Raw genomic sequence first — 19,318 nt, 5'->3', positions numbered from 1 at the left:
GGTGGAGACTTTAATATTTCATCCTAAACTACAACATTTTAATTTGGTTTTCAATTGAGGAACATCAGTTAAAATATCTGACGGTATGTTCTTTAATTTAAAGGCTTTACATGTTGTTATAACGTATTGAACTCTTTATTTAGACATCTAAATCATACTGATGATCCTGTCAGGTCAACACTTGTTTTCATTTTCCTTCTTTTACACTGCTGAAATTGATTCAATTTCACATTCAAATTGGCATTTAAAGCTTGTGTTCAATTCTTATAGTCTGATTAATTCGACTATCTCCATGTAGTGTTTGTCATTATTGTCATCTTCTGTCCAGTAATCCTCAAGAAAATGATGAAGCACAACCAAACCACCACCATAGTTAGAAAAAGTAAAAACAGTGTTAAAGTTCTGCTGTCACAGGTTTTAATCAGATATATGCAGGACGTGAAATGAAAATGTATTAATTGAAGCTATTTTTAAGCTTATTTTATTATTATTTCAGATGTACATTTTTATTTTTTATTATAGATGATCATCTGGGGGCACTGGCTAAAGCAGATGAAGGTTTCCACACCGGATGTCTTTACTGTGTTTAAAATAGAGGCCTTTGTGCCAAACATCTGGTAGTTTCACTTTTTGCTATGCTATTGTTTTTTTGTTTTTTTTTTACCACATGGCACACAGTATCCAGTGCCACACTGTACCACATGATACATTAAAACAGATGTAAAGATTTGCCTTGTATTTGTTCATTTGTCAATTAAATGTAAATGATTTATCACATATGTTTACATGCATGTGCAGCAGTGATAGGCTTTCTCAGGTCTTCTTCTATTTACCTGCTGTTTCTTTGACTTATACTGTATTTAATTCTCAATAAATGTTTCATGTTCTTGTGGCTATAATACAATCAAGCCTCATCTTGGCTGTTTCAATGTCTGTTTTTCTGACTTTGTCCCATTTGACCTTTCTGCAGTTCCTCATTTTCAACACTAGGGAGCAGCAATGGTCTAACTGGAGGCCTCCGGACCTTATATAAGCAGAGCTGCTACTGTAGAGTGAAGTGTGCCAATGATAACTCAGCCCTTTTTACAAGTGGATTCGGCTTGTGCACACTCCATTTCCATAAAATAAAAGCGTCAGACTTTGTAGCTTAGAAACCTTTTCTTCTGATTCTCCTGAATTTACCTTTTTTGCTTGTTTGATTGAGATGCTGCTTCTGAAATAAGATGAAGCTTGACGCACACACACACACACACACACACACTTAGGGAAACTAAATTTGATTGTTTTTACATGTATTTCCTTCGCAAACTTTACAGATTTAGAAAAACACACAAAATTAGGCACAAGCCCAGCCTATAAAAACATAATTTTTTTTATATAAGCAAACTGAATGGAAAATCTGTAAACCACACGGGTGTGTTTGCCTCAGTGACAGGATGCATTGTGACTGTTTAGGGTATCTAGGTGAGAGGAATATATTAAACCAGCTAAGCATTTTGTTCTGGAAAAGTGCCACATTTTTGGAGGGGTGGGTGGCATGACTAATTGGGTTACCACTGTGCTCTGAAAACCCATCAGGAAAGTAACAGGCTTATGTGTTCACTATGGCAGCTTGTTATGAGGAGAGTAAGGAGGAGAGGGGCCTACATGCTTTTTGTTACAAAATTAACTCATCACCCCAATCGATGATTTGTCACAAGTCAGAGAGGAAGAGTATTTCTCCGTGATTGCTTTTATGTAAGACCCCCCCCCCCCCCCAAAAAAAAGAAACATAACTGGGATATATCCACTCATGAGTGTCTCATGAGTTCAGAATATTTACAATTTTCTGAATAAATAATCATCTTATTCCTTCAAGCTGCCAACAAGTCTGTTTCTCATGTGTGTAAAGGCCTCTGATAGTTTTCAGTGATGACATTCAGTGTGAATTCATCCCCCATGATATCAGAGGCGGTGGGAGACTGGGGGTAAATGTCCACAGGGGTCTCCAGGGTGGGAGAGGGTGGGGTAGACAGCCTGGAGTGTTTGACCTGCCCTCTGACCCTGAAGCTCCTCCACTCCTTGATCCACTGGTCCCTCTTGAAAGGGTCCAGCCGGTCCAGATGCCTGGCTTGCAGGAGCGGGGAGGGGGCGATAGAGTTCCTCAGCACGTGAAACATGTACCTGGGGGAGAGAGTGTGGTGGTGAGAAAGTAGGCCAGTGAAAAATATGCGGCCCTTTGATGTAAATCAGAGCATTCCCTCTAAATATCAGCACTTTCAGACGCATCAGCAACTAGGAGGAAGACCGAGCCGTGGTGCAGTCGTTCCTGAACTTCACAATTAACATTATTTAATTACAAATCAGCCTAGACTGTCTGTGCACCATAACAACCTTACAATTACAGAACAGTTAATGATCTGTGCAAGTCAAATACATTCTCCAAAATAATACATAAATAATTTAATTATGAGGTTGACTGGGTTTAAACAGGAGTGGAGGAGGACTGGAGCAGCGGTTTCTGACCTCTTTGAGTTGTGACCCCTAAAAATGAGAAATGTTTACTAGTGATCCCTGATCACAGGTTATTTATACAGTACAAAAGTATTAGCATTAAAATATACTTAAAGTATCAAAAGTAAAAGTACTCTTTATGCAGAATGTTCCATTTCACAATAATGTATATTATATTATTTAATTATGATTATTGATGTATTAATGTGATGTGATGTATCACTTTTATGTTGCAGCCGGTAAAGGTGGAGCTCATTTTAATTACTTTATTAAATGCTGGAGAAAAAATCTTATCTTAACAATGATAACGCATTATAATTCAGTTGTTGATTATATTTTGTATTACTGATCTGAATCCACAAAGTAACTAGTCACTAAAGTTATCAGATAAATGTAAAGGAACTTTGTTTCTTACTCCTCTAATCATATTGAGACAGACAAATTTTAAAGACAAAATAACAAATTGAAAAACAGGTTAAGAGAAAACTTTAATTTAACTTCCTCCTGACTGTGAATTACCAACACAGCTGTGTAGACTGCTCTTTAATTCCTGCCTTTCCAAAAGTACAATACCTGATAAAAAAAAATGCTTGAGTATATATTTGTGTCTTGTGTTAGTGTCTGTCAATGTGGAAAGTGTTGATATTTCCCCCCTTTTTTCTGTATATGTATATACAACAGGAAATAAAAGTAGGGAGAAAAAATAGGAAAATGGGAAGGAAGGCCACAATCTGCTGCTCATATGCTCATCAAAGTTAAATAGAGCGAGGCATGTCTGATTAATGCATTACAATTAAAAGATTCATCAAGAAAATCCCTCCAGTAGAAGCACAGATATCAGAAAGTATTCAAATAAGTACAAGTACATAAAAAAGTGTACTCTGTAACAATGACAAGGGCACATTAAATGACTCTCCCCCCTCTGGTGACAGACACAGGGAGGATAACACTGATGGTACCTCGGCAGCAGAGCCACCACGGTGGTGATGATGCAGATAAGGTAGAACATGGGGTCGGCCATCTGGCTCTGGAGGATCCAGTACGGGTTGGATGGAGGGTTACAGGTGACGCAGGTGGCGCTGTAGGCAAGTGTCACAATGAAGAACAGCGCCACGCTGCCCAGCATGATTACAGAGTGGACCACCGTCTGCAAGACAGATTTACTACATCAATTTAAAAACAGTGGATTAATGTACATAATATTAAACATTTAGGTTAGCAGTTTCTAGATGCCACAGTATACAAATAATCGTTTGGTACATTCGTTTCAAATGCATACTGACAGATACTGTTCAACGATAAGAGTGTTGGCTCACTGGAAGTATACCGTGATTATATCTAGAAATAGATATCCATCAGTTCAGCACTCACCCAGGCTTTGATCTCTATTGACAGATGCAGCAGGATGGTAAATAAAGACACTGTGTTCAAAGGAGTTCCAAAGGTAAAAACATCAATGTCTGAATCCTGGTAAGCCTGGAGGGAGAAAACACGTGTTTTTAGGCAGAAAGCAGTAAACCAGTAAAACAACTGATAACTGGTAACTGGGATGCACCATGACAGATGCATCTTTGCACAATTTGTAATCAAAGACAGAAAATTCATGTCTCTCTTACCAAGTATGGAATAAAGAAGCACACCAGACTCTGGTAGAAAGCATCGAGCATGGAAACCCAAAACTTTAAAAAGTTGTATTCCTAAACAAAGACACACAAGTTTAAATACATAAAAATATACAAACTGATCAAAGTATTCTGGGCATTGTACTCAGGATGCTGATCAGAATGAGGAGTAGCACTGTGGTTTGGGAGTGTCACTGACCCCTGCACCCTGTCCGGTCCTGTACAGTTCAGGAACACCCAGCAGCATCTCTGCAGAAACGTCTTTGTCCATTATCCCAAACATGATGGGCGGTACAGAGGTGAAGAAGAGGTTGAAAAAAATCATCAGCCAGATGTCGATCATGGCAGTGCCAGAGAAGCCACAGAAGAACTGATACCAGAACAGCAGGTTCACGTAGGCCTGGGGAACACATTAAACTGTAGATGATTAGATGAGAAATCCAGGCAAAGTGTTAATTCAGACAGCAGAGCGCTGTAATGTAGATACTAGACTCACCACATTCTTATAGAAGAAGTAAATGATCATGTTGGCCAGTCGAGTGTAGCACCAGTGTCCATGAACCAGGAGAAGTTTTTTCAGGTGTTTGAAGTGAGATATAGCGTAATCGCTTGCCATGACGGCCTGCAGATGACAAAGAGGTCTGGACAGTGAGAGCAGAAGAAAGAAACAACAACATTTTCAAAGCTAAAGACCTCAGTTCAGACCTGCATGCCCTCCTGACCGGATATCCCAATGCCGATATCAGCTGCTTGGATCATGTTGACATCATTTGCACCATCACCTGAAGCCACAGAGTGAATGTCAGTTTAACAACAGCTACAACTGAAAATGGATTAAATCCCACTGACTTTGTGGGTCTTCATAAGTTCATTATTTCAGAATGCATTTATTTGGGAATTTCAAGTGAGTTTTATGCAAAACACCCTGTATTTTTGATACATTTTTTCAAACATATTCTACATATAATAAACGTTTCTCACAACCTGAATTAACTCTAATGTCCTCATGAGATAACACCATACATGTCCGTCCAAAAGTCTGTGAAGGGATAAAGTGTCTAAGCACCAGCATCCATTAGCTTTGGAGGGTCGTGGGTCGTGCAGTTAGTAAAACCCACAGAGAGAACATGCAAACTAACCCCAGAAAGGCCCCAGCCGGCTGGCAGGTGCTATGAGGTGACAGTGCTAACCACTGCACTGCACACACAAAGGAGGTTCAATGACTCAGAACAGGATCAAGATCAAGAACCTTGTAAAACTTGCACAACAGAAAGTTCCTTTGCAACACTTTTTGCATTTTCCTTCCCATAAAATGCTTTTTGCCTTCCTCCTCATTCTGCCCTTTTTCACAGCAGACATGTTGACTCGTTATAGGAGGAAAAGCACACACATCATTACTAATAACATTAACGATGGCTCCATGTACCAGGACCCTGAAACTTAAGCAGCTAAATGGAATTCAGCCATCACTGATTTGATTATTTACTGTGCTTTTCCTACTGAAAAAACATACTCACCATGGCGTCTCAGGGGCTCTATAATCTGAGTAACATCTTGTGTGGTAGGCTTATATTGTTTTTATGGTTTACTGTATTCATATAACTCCTTTATTTTGAAAATATTTTGTACAGAAATCAGATTAAAAGTCCCAGATTAAATGCATTTGGAAGTATGTGAATGGCACCAAAGTTTCTCACCAACAGCAAGGGTCATGACTTTGAGTTTCTCCCTGACCACCTTCACCACTCGGCTTTTCTGTAAGGGTGTGACTCTACAGCAGAGCACAGAGCGGCAGTGCTTCGCCAGTTCCAAGAAGCGGTCCTGCAGGTCGGAAGACAGGGCCATTGTCAGGGTGCGTCCGTCAATCACCAGGGAGATGTCCTGGGTTGTATCCACATTACGAGGGTCTGCGCTGTACCTCCTCACCTCTTCCAGTGTGCAGTCCAAGATGGACGTGCACGTTAGCTGGAAAACAAAACCTGCTTATTAAGCTTTCCAACCTGAAACAATTAGTTGTAGAACATTAATTGCTCGTTTAAGTCATTTTTTCATTTTTCAATCAAAAATGCCAAACAGATGCTACTTTCACCTTCTCAAATGTGAGGATTACTTGCAAATAATCATGAAATGAATCCATAATGAAAATACTTGTTTTTGCAGTCCTATTACAAAGTTAATTAGACTCAGCTGCACACAAGTTGACCCAAGGTGACCTCAAGAAAATAGAAAATGAAAGAGGACACGTATAGGTTGTAACTTGGATGAGACAATTCTTATAATCCTAAAAGAAAAAAGAAAAAAAAGGCAAAATGCACAACATAACCAGGCACAACATTAAAGATAACTCCTCTGTGCAGCAGAGTACAGATTATGGTATGCGCTGGTAAAAGAAACATAACATTACTCTGCTGTTGAGTCATGTTCATGATGTCTGACTGTAAGCAATTACGAGGCTCTGGTCCCATCAGACTCATCATTGTTGTGTGTAAATAACTCCAGCCTCTTCGCCAAAAGGAAAACCGTCATGATGGGAAAAAAAATTGGGTCACATCCTGTTTTTATATCATCTATCTAATGCTGGCTAAATTTCATTAGGTGTGGTAGGCTGATGACTGTGGGAATGCATCCCTCAGGTGGACATCGAGTTACGGTGGTAAAAATAGTTCATTACCAATATGCCTCCACTCTGGATCATTAGCGAGGGGGTATTTCCTCTGAGGGTTGAATATTAGACTGGTAATTAGATATGAAAGCAGGAGATATTGTATTGGGGGTATCTCACTCCATTTATCATCAGTGACTAGTCCCGTCTGAGAGGAGCGCGGCAGTCCCTTTGTTCCAGAAAGCTCCCAACGTATCCGTTAGATCCGACAGGTAATTTCGGTCTATTTGAGGCAGGGGTTGATTAGACATGGTCAAGTTGTTATGAAGGGCTCATTCCCGTGCTACCAGATCTTTAATGACCTCAGAGAAGCAGGGCCCACACCTGACACCTTATCCTCAGATGAAAATGTGAGGCGTTGACCTTTAGTTAAAATGTAAAAGTGGTCAGAAAGGTTTGGCCATTTAAATTGGAGGGAGACAAGCTCACGGGTAAAACCTCCTGAACTTCCTGCTTGGAAAACATGTGACTTGTCCTGAATGACCATCAAAAAAAAGTCAATGCTGCCCTCTGAAACAAGCTGTATGTGATATGTGAAATATAAATGACGTCCTGCCTTAATCTGTTTAAAAAAGGCCAATGTTCAATAGGAGTTTGTGGTACTTGTTAGCTTCTAATTCTACAGGTCTTTTACTATTTTTAATATTTTCACCACCACCAGCTGATTAGCTTAGCTTAGCATAAAGACTGGAAACAGCTAGCCTGGCTCTATCCAAAGGTAATAAATCCTAAAAAAAAAAACTGAGGAGTAAAAACATCTTTTGCCATTTAACAGGAGGTTATGTGGCTGACTATTTCTTGGACTGGTAACTTCTTGGATTCTCTGCTTGTTGCCTGGCAACTGCTGGTAAGCGAGGATATTGTTACCTGTGGACAAAGCCAGTTTAGGTGTTTCCCCGTTTGAGAGTGGTGTCAATCTTCTCATCTAACTCTCAGCAGGAAAATAAGTGTATAAGCTTATTTTCCAAAATGTGGCTTTAAGTGTATCAACGTTTTCATTTCATGTTTAATTTACTATAAATTCTAAATGTGGTCTAAGACATGAATCAGAGATGTACCACCATTTATAATTTCACATAAGCAGTAAAGAAAAGCAGCTCCGAGTCAAACAGCCGACCTTCAGTGAGATAGAAATCGGCCTCCTCACCGTGTTTTTGCAGCTCATGTTAATCACCAGGTCTTCCTCTTCCAGTAGCCTGCAGGCATAGCCGATGTTGACAGCTGTCTCCGTCTTGTCACCAGTCAGCACCCACACCTGGATCCCTGCCTCCCGCAGTGCCATGATGGTGTCTGGGACACTCTCTTGCAGACGGTCCTCAATGCCCGTCGCCCCTGCAGGAGGACAGACATCCAAAGTCAGGCATGATTCACACACGGAGCTTATCACACAGTGTTTATCATGAATGCTGTGTGTTGGGCTGAAGTATGTTACCTAGCAGGGAGAGGTTTGTCTCCAGCTGCACAGCAGAGTCCATAACAAGCTCCTCTCTGTTGTCTATAGCAGCCAGAGCTCTCCGTCTGTTCACTGACCAGCTTTCATACATCTTGTCACTCACAACCTGCAGCACACGCAGAAAAAAGATGAAACAGAAGTCCTCTTGTATACGAAAATGTTGCTAGTAAATTTTAATATATCTGATTATGCACCTTCTTTGTAAAGCAAAGTGTACGCAGCCCATCTTTAGCGTAGCAGTCGAGGTGATACTGAGTATCTGCAGCTATAGTCTTCTGATTCCCACTGAGATGCTCTGGAAATAATATGACCTCAGTATTGACTAATAAATATAAATAATGTATGAAATGTGCAATAAATGTGTGTAAATGTACACATACCTGCGTATGGTGCACCAAGTAGCTCCATGATGGCGTAGTCTGCACCTTTAGTGTACAGCACATACTCTTTGGTGATTGGGTGTCGCACCAGAACAGACATTCTCTTCCTGATGGAGTCAAAGGTCAAGGTGTCCAGCACCTCAAACACCAGGTCTTCCCCAAACGGGAGCCTCACTGTCACGCTGTCAGAGGTGCGGGCCAGCAGAGTGAAGCTATATGCCTTGGCTGCGTACACCAGGGCTGCCTCATCTGGACTCTCTGCCTCATAGCTGAGATTACCTGAGGTGGTTGCAGGCTTGTCGCTCTGGGATGGAGCATGGAGCGAACATGTTTGGAGCCCATTGACGTCTCCAGGCCCCTCCATTTTTGCAGGGGGGTTAAAGTACTCCTCTACAACTGAGCCCTCTGACGTGGTGCGATTTCTCTTGGGCTTGCGCTGCCAGGAGGTGAAAATATGGCGAAGAGAGCCATACTTTTTCACCAGGTTGGACGAAGTATCCAGAGAGTGATTTGTCTGAGAGGAGCGTAAAAACCCACTCACCTGAACAAAATCAAGCAAAGAAATCAGAAATTTGTTTGTCATATAGCACTTCTATATCGACATTTTATCCATATGGTGATAACACAAAAAACTCTTCAAACCTTGTCATCTATTTCCACTCTGTTTCTTTTTGTGCTTTTACCTTTAATTACAAACTCAAGGGAAAACCCACGTATTTCTCCCATCTGCCAGACCTCAGAACAGCTCAGTCGAGAGCAGCGAGTACTAAAATTAATAAAGGCAACCCTGATTGCCCCTGCAAATCTCCCTTTACCATGTGGCTAATTTAGTGAGGACTCACAATCTTGACAACTGGGGCTTTAAAGACGAAAGAAAATTAGTACTGACCAGTGATGGAAGAACAGAAACTTAAAGCTAAACAATTCAAGAAAACTTTCAAAATTAAACTAAATCTTTTGAGGTTAATAAGAAGAATTTAAACTTTATTGTTTCGTGTGTTGCTGATTAAATTATGGAGATTTCACTGCAGCACTGCAGCCAAATATCTGGACACTGGGTTAATAGATCTATAGAAATCATAAAATAATGAATAAGGCAATTAATAGATTATTTCCCATGTTTTCTAGATGAAAAGTTTGCCGTTGTTTTTATAAGTTTGCATACTGGGAGTTTCAAGAGGACAAATCCTTCGTCCATCTTTCCTCTCCTGTCTGTGCCCTCCATCTCTACTTCCCATCCACAGTCGCAGTAAACGGAGCGCTCACCCTCTGTCTCTGAGCTGTTGCCATGGAAACCACCACCGTGTTGCAAATGGCGAGAGCCAGAAAAAAGTCCAGGTAAGGATCTGTCTTCCGGCTGCCGCCGCTGCTCTCTGCCCTGCTAATCTGCTGAAGCAGCTTCCTGTCTGGAATCACCTCAGTTTCCTGTTGGAGTAAAAGTTAATCAGTTTTTTAATTAAAAGCTCATGTTGATAAACTGTTTCTTGCTTACACTCAGCTTTCACTCATTTGACATGACATGATTGGAAAAAGTTTTTTATCTTTTAACCGTTTCATCCAGTTTTGTTTGATCACATAGGAAAAAAGATGACAGGACGGACAGAGGGACAGAAGGAAGGGAGGAAGTTTCCATTCATACAAACAGTCTGCCATGTTAGAGACACAGCATGAGGAAAACCAAAGATGGGCGCTGTGCTGCCCTGCTGGAATAAACACAAGACTCTTTCTGTCTCAGCCTGTATCTGCAGGCCTCTGATCTTTGCCCCGTGGACCAAAATAAACGTCAAGCTACTGTACTGTATATCAAGACGACGATGACTAATCTATAGTGCACGTTTACAGTTTATGTGACATCCATGGTCTGTGCCAAATGGTGCCCAGCATGACCATATGTGCCGTCACAGACACAGGGGCAACTTTGAGCCAAAATGGATGTGCTCATCACTGACACCTAGCAGCTCGGCCATCTGCAGCAGGGACTGGGATGATGAGGCCTTTTGACACAAGGATGGGTGAGATTTGGGTAAACAAATGTCAATTTGAGGTCTTTTGAATGTGTATTTAGACATAGACAGGAACATATATATCTAAGAAAGAAACGTTCTTTTTTTAATCCGATCATAGGTTAAAATTTCAATATCTCGATCTTAGAAACATGTATGACTCTGAGCTTACATGTATAGATGCTACGTACCCAACTAGAAAACAAATATAATGAAAAGAAGCATAAAAAATACTTCAGCTTGGAGCTACTCCAATAAAATAGTTAATTATCTACTCTACTACTCATACAATAATGACCTCAACTGAATCCATTATTACAATTATTTTTATCCTAATAATCTTCACGCTATAAATGCATAATCATGTTTGATCTGTCATTTATTTGTGCTACTCAGTCATGATTGTAACTGCTAGGACACTTGTTAATCAAGAAGACTGAGTCTAATTTGTGGGTCCCTCCAGGTGGCCCTGTGTGGACCACCTGACTTCACCTCCTGCATGAGCAGCAACTTAAAATGCTAACAACCACTGTTGACTGCATTATAATATCAAGGGAGGCAAATCCATAACCCCACTCTGAATTAAATATCTGCCTTTTCTTCCCGACTGAGCGATCATCTTACCAGCGGACTGCTGAAGGCCACATCGCTCTGGGCATTTCCTACGACCTTGCTCTTGTGTCGGCTGCCATGGCGATGTTGTGTGTCCTCAGGGTTGGTGTCCTCAGTATTCAGGGACCATCCAGTCTTCGGGGCTTGTGGCCGCTGGTTGAAGATGACCTCCTCCTCTGACTCTGGTTCTTTAAGGACAGCAAGGCGGATGGCTGCAAATCCCAAAAACCATGTTGATGCATATGGTATGTACTGTATATTATATGTACTATATGTCCGGTCAAGTCATGTTCGAATGACAATGTGCAGTGTCAAAGGACTTTAAAGACCCGGATTAGACAGCCTCACCCAGGTGGAAGGAAAGACTCCCCCAAAAAACGATCCAATTAGCCAAAATAAGTGAACATTGGGAAGAATTATATAAGAGGGAACTCAGCTCCGAGGGAAATAGATCAGTAATACAATTAGACAGTATAGCAGACCAGATTGAAGCTAGGCAGCACAAATATGGCAGCAAAAAATGATGGATGAATATACAGGTGAAAAGGGGGATAAAATATATTGACAAGAGTCTCATAAGTATCTGCTCTGTGCCTTTTCTCCACTCCTTTATATTTCAACATACTTTCTGTCTGATCCAATTGTATATTTTCAATACAGGAAAGAATCTAGGTGTGCATTCACACGTGCAAGACCGAGTCACAAATCAGATCAACATTATATAATATCATATATCTCTAATGATGAAACAGCATCACCAGAAATTAAGTTTCACATGCAAAGCCAACCAGGAAGTGCATTCCAGCTGAACATGTGACAAACAGCTCGGAATAAACAAAAACATATTTCTATAACCGGGCAAGACTACAGGAAACAAAACTGGTGTCCAGGGGAAAGGCTGTGTTGTTAGTTAGATTACATCAGCTTTACTTTATTAGCATGCCCACATGCTAACATTAACATGTTGGCATTCTAATGTTAGCCTGTTACAATAACATGCTTCCAGCTAGCATGCTAACATGCCAGTGTTGGTATGCCAGTGTGTTACAGTAGTATGCTAATATTCGTATGTGTTTTCTTGCTATGTGTCAAAGTGAGTGTAACTCAGGAATAGGTTTCCCAGGTATCCTGTGATGTGTTGCACAAGTGGAAATGTTGATCTGCAGGTTCATCCAGAACTTTCTATGCTAGGCTAATAACCAAAATAAGGATTCATTCTCTTGTGGCTTCTGGGTTACTGGGGACCATGAATGTCACATTTCATGTGCAGTCCATTGAAGTGATAGACTCATGATCTCACATCATTATCCCTGGAGCAAAAACTGGTAATGGAGCTGGCTGAAAATTGAGTGTATAATATAACTACATAGAGGCCTACTATGCTGTGCTGCAACAGCTCATTTTGGTTAAATAAAATGTGTCAATGTGAAAGATTACCATTCTCTTTGTGTGGGTACTCGGTGCCCATGATGGAGCATCTGCGAAACACCATCTTGTTCTCAGTCAGGGTGCCAGTCTTGTCTGAGAAGATGTACTCAATCTGCCCCAGGTCCTCTGTGATGTTCAGGGCTTTACACTGCACACGGCTGTCCCTCTCCTCGTCGTACAGATCGACGTCATTAGTGATGAAGAAGATCTGACCAATCTTCACCAACTCAATGGACACGTAGAGGGAGATAGGGATCAGGACCTGAAGTAGGAGAGGGTTTTGATGATTTAAGAAAATGAAGAAATGAAGAAAAACACCACCAAACACTCTCTTTCATGCACAGTCAGTCTCCTCCACCTGCAGCAGGATGATCATGGTGAAGAACATGTAGAAGCCAGACAGACTGGGACTGTCCAGGTGACCGTTGCTGTCGGGGACCAGGTAAGGGGGCACACTGGGCAGCGCCTGCAGCCATAAGAAGTGACCTGCATGTGTGAGGACAGGGGGATTAATCACACCGACCGTTGCGCAGGGAGGAAAGCTATTTTTGGCACCACACCTTCCTCTGTCTCCTCCCTCCTCTCCTGGTATGTGTTTGGGCCTGTAGCCAAACTGACTGAGTTTTTATTGGAAATTAGACATCCCCTCATAAATGTAAAACCATTAATCATTGACCGGCCTGTGTAGTGATTTTATGGTAAAGTTATGTAATTCATCACTGACCTAGTGCTCCAATGAGACACATGGTGAAGAGGAGAATGACGCAGAAGATGACGTCTATGTTCAGCTTCCGCTCTAGTTTGCTGCGCTTGTATCTTGGCCCATTGTTGTTGAGCATGGACTTGGTTTCATGGCCTTAAAGGTGGGATCAGAAGGTGTTGATTCAATTATCAACAAGGGAAATTGATTCTTATACCTTAAAACATGTGTTCATTCTGGGGCAGTTCCTGCAAGAACAGAAAACAGGGTCATAGCTACTATTGAGGACACTAAGGTCATGTTTTTAAGACTGATTCTGATCTTTTTAAGCATGCCAGCGCCTTGTTTGACTAAAGTTGACTGAAGAAAAAAAAATCACATTAAAATGAAAGGAATTTAGTGCTCACTATAATTACATACATTGGCAGGAAATCATAAAGTATAACAGAAAAATTACTAGACTAAATATGCAAAATAGTTTATAATATATTATATTTCCAGAGTTTGGTTGGTAGTGACATTTCTTAGCTGGGTGGGCTTGTGGTGGGGAACTCATGATCTCAGAATTTCTAAAGTCCTGGCTGTGGCCCTGAACAACAGAAACACAGAAGGCTCAAGGTCAAAGCAGTAAAGCAATTGAGAAAATGGAGAATTATACCTGCGTAGACCACAAAGCCAACAGCGTGGTCCGTGTTTCTCACTTTGCAGCCTCGCAGCAGCAGACTCTCGATTCCAGCGCCCACCTTCTCCTTATCAGGTTTCTCTCTGCGGCAGGAGAAAGTGAGAAACCTCCTTTGTACTGTCAGATCTTGTTAGATATTCATTACTGCTTATATATTCCCCATTAGTAATTCTCCTGCTTCACAGCCATAGCTGGACAGCATGGGTAGACCAGCTGTAAGAACTGTGGTGCCCGAGGAAATCGATTATAGTCTATTACAGCCCCAATAATGCCTCTGGTGGTATCAGAAAGTGCAGCGAGTGGGTTGGAATTAGTTTTGCTCGGCTGCTCTGAAAGGCTCAAAGGAACTGTTTGGGGAATCCATGTGATCTGTGTATTTGATACTCACACATAACACTTGAAATGATTCAGATTGTTGTTGGGCTTTTCACACACCACGACGCTGGTGAGGCTTTCAGGTTCAAACTCAGGATCCTGGGGAAATGAGAAAAGGCACCACAGCATGAATGGAAACTTTTTAAATGTAACTTAACTTGTTCTTCCAGACTGACGTAATGATTATTACTCACAGGAAATACAACTGTGGTCCAAAAATTTGCATTCAAGGTATGTAATCCAACAGATGTTTTCTGTCTGTCATTACTGACTTTGACATATTATAATTACATGTTTTAGTTACAGCAGACTTCCAGTAAGGACATGTTACAGTTGTTATGTTGATGTGTGTTAAATGTCATCACAAGGAGGAGGAGAAAGCTGAGGCAGCACAGAAAGAGGACACAGGAGAGAAATGAAACTCAGAAGTAGTGTATGCATCTCACCGAGATGCAGAGGCCAGACATCGCCTTCCTCTGCTTCAGGTTGGTCTCTCCGTCCAGGTTGGCCGTCTCTATGAGACACACACCGCTGGGGTCCGATGTGTACAGGAGCAGGAGGTCTGCAGGGACGATCTCGTGGCAAACCACCTTCACAAAATCTCCCACTCTCACATCCTTCCAGTGCCTCTCCATGAACTGTTTCTCTTTCCTGAAATGAAACAGTCATTACAGATTATTTTATAAAGACACACAAGTCCCTGGGTGGCTTTTATATTGATTTTTGTCACATTTTTAAACTGCAATATTGGCATAGTGGGTGTCTTTTGTCTATGTTTATGCAATCAGATGAAATATTGAGTCACTCGTTATGGATAAAAAAAAAATCACAGCAGCTGCTTAAGTTAGGAAATAAACAATACAACCAAATGAAAAATCAATGCTGTAGTTTTTGGAGAGCGGCCCAGATGTGTTTTGCGTGCTTGAGAATAAAGAAACTTTTAGATGAAGACACGGTTGATGAAGTACGGTTTGAGGCTTCCCAGAGAGCCACATGCTTTATGGTTTGAACCTGCGCGTTGAGCTGGTGACAGAGAGCTGCAGGTATGCTGCCTGGCATGTAGGACCTGATCGGGTGGCTGCCACACCTCACACTAAACAATACCAGGAGGGGGGATTATGTATTTTTAGTTTGTTGTATGTGTTTAGATTATAGCAGGTTAACCAGGTTGTGCAAATATTCTTCCCTGCCAGGAAAGCTTTATGTATGCTTTCTGTACATCATGTAGCCTGACTGACAGTAGGGAGGTCCATTTCTCAAAAGTTGTCTCACATTGCATGGAGCACATTTCATCCCAGACACGATCAGAAGGTTTTAAAATATATGTTATGTGATCCTACACTGTTTTAAAAAAAAATGGTTAGACAATTCGGGAAATACGCTTATTGGATTACTTGCCAAGAGTGATGTGAGAAGATTGATATCACTCTCTTGTCTGTGCACTAAATATGACTCAAGACAGAAGTTGGTTAGCTTAGCTTAGCATTAAGCTGAGACTGGAAGCAGGGGGAAACAGCTAGCTTGGCTCTGTCCTGTCAAATGGTAAAAAAATCCACCTACCAGCACCTCTAAAGCTCACTAATTGTCATGTAATATTAATTAATATTAATCCGGTTATGTCCTGGACTTTTTCTGGTAAACCTGCTTGAGTCTCTTTTTACACATTGGATTTCGTATGGATTAAACAGCTTCACATTTAGCAGACAGATGTGAAAGTGGTGTTGATCTTGTCATCTAACTTTCTGCCAGAAAGTGAATAAAATGTTGAACTTTTGCCTTAAAGATCTCACATGCATTGCCAAACAATGTCTTTGTAAGTCTAATCATCCACTTCTGCCATTAAAACATTATTTTCTGATAGCACTAAGTTTAACACATTTCTGATCTTTAAAGCGATAAAAAGAACATTTTGTTGCTCTTGTGAATTTGGCTACCTGATGTGTCTTTGTGATAAAGCCTCAAGAATATGTGGTCAACAATTGTTCAGAGATAAAGTGACACTCAATAACCTCATACAACATGTGGATGAAATGAACTCTCAGGACTCTTTAACAACAGACAGGAACAGCCTGTGAGGTGCGGTGACTGGTTTTAATGCTCTGCGGTGAGCTGCAAATAGAAGTAGATATGTGCAACAATACAGTAACATAATCAACACGATTAACAGCCGGCATGTTTCGTGTTTGGTACGTTTGAGTGCAGGTGGATTGATACGACTTTGAAATAGAGATGAGATAGATATGATGACCCTGAAGATGAGACATGTCATGCTCAAACACACACACTTCACACCTCTGTGAAAACAACATGCGAGTGAAGGGTGATGGGAAATAAAGACGTGCATCTGTAAAGGTCTGATGAATTAAAGTGAAATCCCTCTCATCTGAGCAGCACATGCACTGCAGGGACGAGTGCCAGATTTAAGAGCAGTCTTTCTTCCATGTGTGTTAAAACTGGTCAGATGGATAAACTTCACCTAGATAGAGAAAAGAGAGGGAAGTGTGTGGGAGCTGAACATTTATTCTTGAGCTTCTTCTAAAAACATTTGTATGCTTCAAAGAAATCCCAGCCAATCGATGCCTGTTCTAATCTTTACAAGCCCAAAATGGAGCTTTAGTATCCCCACCCAGAGAGCCGTGAGAGACCCACGAGAGCCCGCTCGCCATGACTCAACTGCTGTTTATCTGATTGCGTGAGGCTAAGACGACTATTGTCCGCTAACAGGCCCGGAGGGACTGGTGTGTTCTCCGAAGTGTTCGAAATGCTGCGTCTTGAGTCTGCACTTAGACCACCTGGACCCTATCGCCACACACACACACACACACACACACATGATGCAGGCTTTTCCCCCAGATGAGGATGCACTTCCCAACATCCCTGCTGACTTGTCTTGCGAAATTTTAAAACAAGCAGCTGCTGGTTAATGATAAACCTTTCCAGAGGTTGAATCTATAAGGATTCATCATTGGAGGTGCGTCCAGTCTCACATCATATCCAGGGGATCCTCCTTCTCCTCCTCCTGCTCCCACTCTACTCCAAAATCATAGCAGTGAAAGGGTTGAAAATGACAGTTTATCCTCCTTTGTGAATTATTCATTTTTCACCAGTAATTCAAAAATAGATAACCGCTAACCTTACTGTCTTTGCTGATGCAACACCCAGATGAGGATTTCATCAAGTGAGAGATATTGTTGTGAGGCTCTTCAAAAGAGAAATAATCTCCCACACATTTTCTATTTCTAAGTCAAAAATTCTCACGGGGTGCTGAAACACAGAGGAGGTAAAACACACACACACACACACACACGACACACAGATCTACACAGTCTCTCAGACATCAACACAGATGTGGAAGTGCCGTTAATGCACCATGAGCAGCACAGTGTACTGTATCTATATTCAGGACAGGATTGTACTTGAGTCATTTACCTGCTGTAGATGAGGCACGGCGTGTTGTTGAGCTTCTTGTCCGACTGGTACCTCCTGAAGTCCTCCCAGGCGTCCTTCAGGGCCGTCAGAGACATAATGACACAGATGGGGATCAGAGCGACTTCGGGCTGGAAGGCATTCACCACGGGAACAAAGTTCAGAATAGCCAGGCCCACAAAGTAGATGTTGGCCAGACGGTGAAACTGCTCAAAGAGGTTCATGGGGATGAAGAGGAGGAGGGTGTATTTGGTGGTCTTGATGGCGTTGCCAGGGAAGTAGCGGTTGGGTTGCTTCCCCTTCTCCAGGCCCTCATAAGGCAGGTTGGACACCAAGTTGCGGAGGTCCTTCTCCCGTGCCCTCTGACCTCTCAGAGCATCCCTCACCAGGGCCAGAGGGCTCCTCCACGTCATGGCTGCTCTGTCTGTTTTCCCTTTTCCTCTCCTCAACAACTTTTCCTTCCCATCCTCTCAAAACTTACACCTGCTATGACTTCCATGAAAGAATCTCCATGTGTGTGTGTGTTAGGCCTAATGCCAGGTTGAAACAAGTGACAGCACACCTTGTCCTCCTCTGGGTCCGCCCCTTACATTGACAGGTGTGTTTCCATTCCTGGCAGTAGTTGCACAGAGGGGAAATAAGGTGACAGGATATCAGCTGTGAGTGCTGCAGTGACACACTACTTTTGCTGTCAATAATCTCATATCAGCAGAATCATTGAACCAGCAGCATGTTTTCAAATCTTTGAAATAGTCCTTCACATTGCAGAATTATGAGTCAGTGAGCAGGACCACATAATGTAGTAGTCTTGATGTTGATGTTGTCCTTGAAAATTAAACACACAAAAAAAATACAAATACAAAAACACTAATACGGTATGCACACGAGAAAGGCCTCAAACGAGCTGACAATCTAATATTTGCAGAGCAGAAAATTGGTGCAGTGGGTCATAAGGAGATTTGAACTGACAACACAACACCGAGCAGAGTGCAACGACTGCTCGGGGCAAACATATATGAAGAGTCTGCAGAGTGTGAATGAACACAGCAGAAGGAACTTACACACCCCATTCAGGAGTATACAGATGGAGAACACAGTCCACGATGTTTAGAGACACTGAGAAACCTCTTTGTTGTTCTTAATAAAACTGAAGATAGTAATTAGCATGATTCTTTATTGGTGCGTGTGAAGAAATGATCTGATTCCCCTCATCCACTGAGAAGTCAAAGGCCATCTACAGAAGCCTGAAAGGTGGGCTTGAGAGACTTCTTGCCGATGGAGCAGAGGCTTTATACGATTTCCAGATTTGCGTGTTGAGAGCTGAAAGTTTGATTGTGTTGATTGTCCAGAGTTGAATAAAGTGAATTAATCTGTTCACATGTATGTGTGTGAGACGCTTAAGTATGACGGACTACAACAAAGCAGCTTCTTGCACAGATGGCATGCATGTAGGATGCCTTCCACTTCCTCATGTTGACATAT

At 41.7% G+C, this 19,318-nt stretch overlaps 1 protein-coding gene across 1 annotated transcript; it reads right to left on the bottom strand.

Annotated features, from left to right (window-relative positions):
- Positions 1 to 1,297: 1,297 nt before the first annotated feature.
- Positions 1,298 to 18,249, bottom strand: atp10b (ATPase phospholipid transporting 10B). Its single transcript, XM_070913419.1, has 21 exons — positions 17,840 to 18,249; positions 14,857 to 15,061; positions 14,424 to 14,509; positions 14,012 to 14,118; positions 13,378 to 13,509; positions 13,012 to 13,139; positions 12,663 to 12,915; positions 11,238 to 11,437; positions 9,877 to 10,035; positions 8,611 to 9,151; positions 8,425 to 8,525; positions 8,210 to 8,336; positions 7,925 to 8,109; positions 5,813 to 6,080; positions 4,821 to 4,897; positions 4,612 to 4,737; positions 4,315 to 4,515; positions 4,110 to 4,190; positions 3,865 to 3,969; positions 3,453 to 3,640; positions 1,298 to 2,163 (listed from the first exon to the last, which is right to left on the bottom strand). Exons 1-21 carry the CDS (start codon positions 18,247 to 18,249, stop codon positions 1,878 to 1,880), a joined length of 3,966 nt encoding a protein of 1,321 aa, XP_070769520.1. The 3' UTR covers positions 1,298 to 1,877.
- Between the last annotated feature and the right edge of the window lie 1,069 nt (positions 18,250 to 19,318).

The sequence above is a fragment of the Enoplosus armatus genome, chromosome 10 (genome assembly GCF_043641665.1).
Source record: "Enoplosus armatus isolate fEnoArm2 chromosome 10, fEnoArm2.hap1, whole genome shotgun sequence".
Classification (NCBI taxonomy): Eukaryota; Metazoa; Chordata; class Actinopteri; order Centrarchiformes; family Enoplosidae; genus Enoplosus; species Enoplosus armatus.
This window is presented reverse-complemented; position numbering and strand designations above follow the sequence as displayed.

Coding starts and splice junctions, on each gene's coding strand:
- atp10b (XM_070913419.1), bottom strand. CDS start 18,249: ATGACGTGGAGGAGCCCTCTGGCCCTGGTGAGGGATGCTCTGAGAGGT. Junction 12,916..13,011: donor CCATGATCATCCTGCTGCAG/GTGGAGGAGACT, acceptor CTCCTACTTCAG/GTCCTGATCCCTATCTCCCT. Junction 10,036..11,237: donor TGGCCTTCAGCAGTCCGCTG/GTAAGATGATCG, acceptor TTACTCCAACAG/GAAACTGAGGTGATTCCAGA.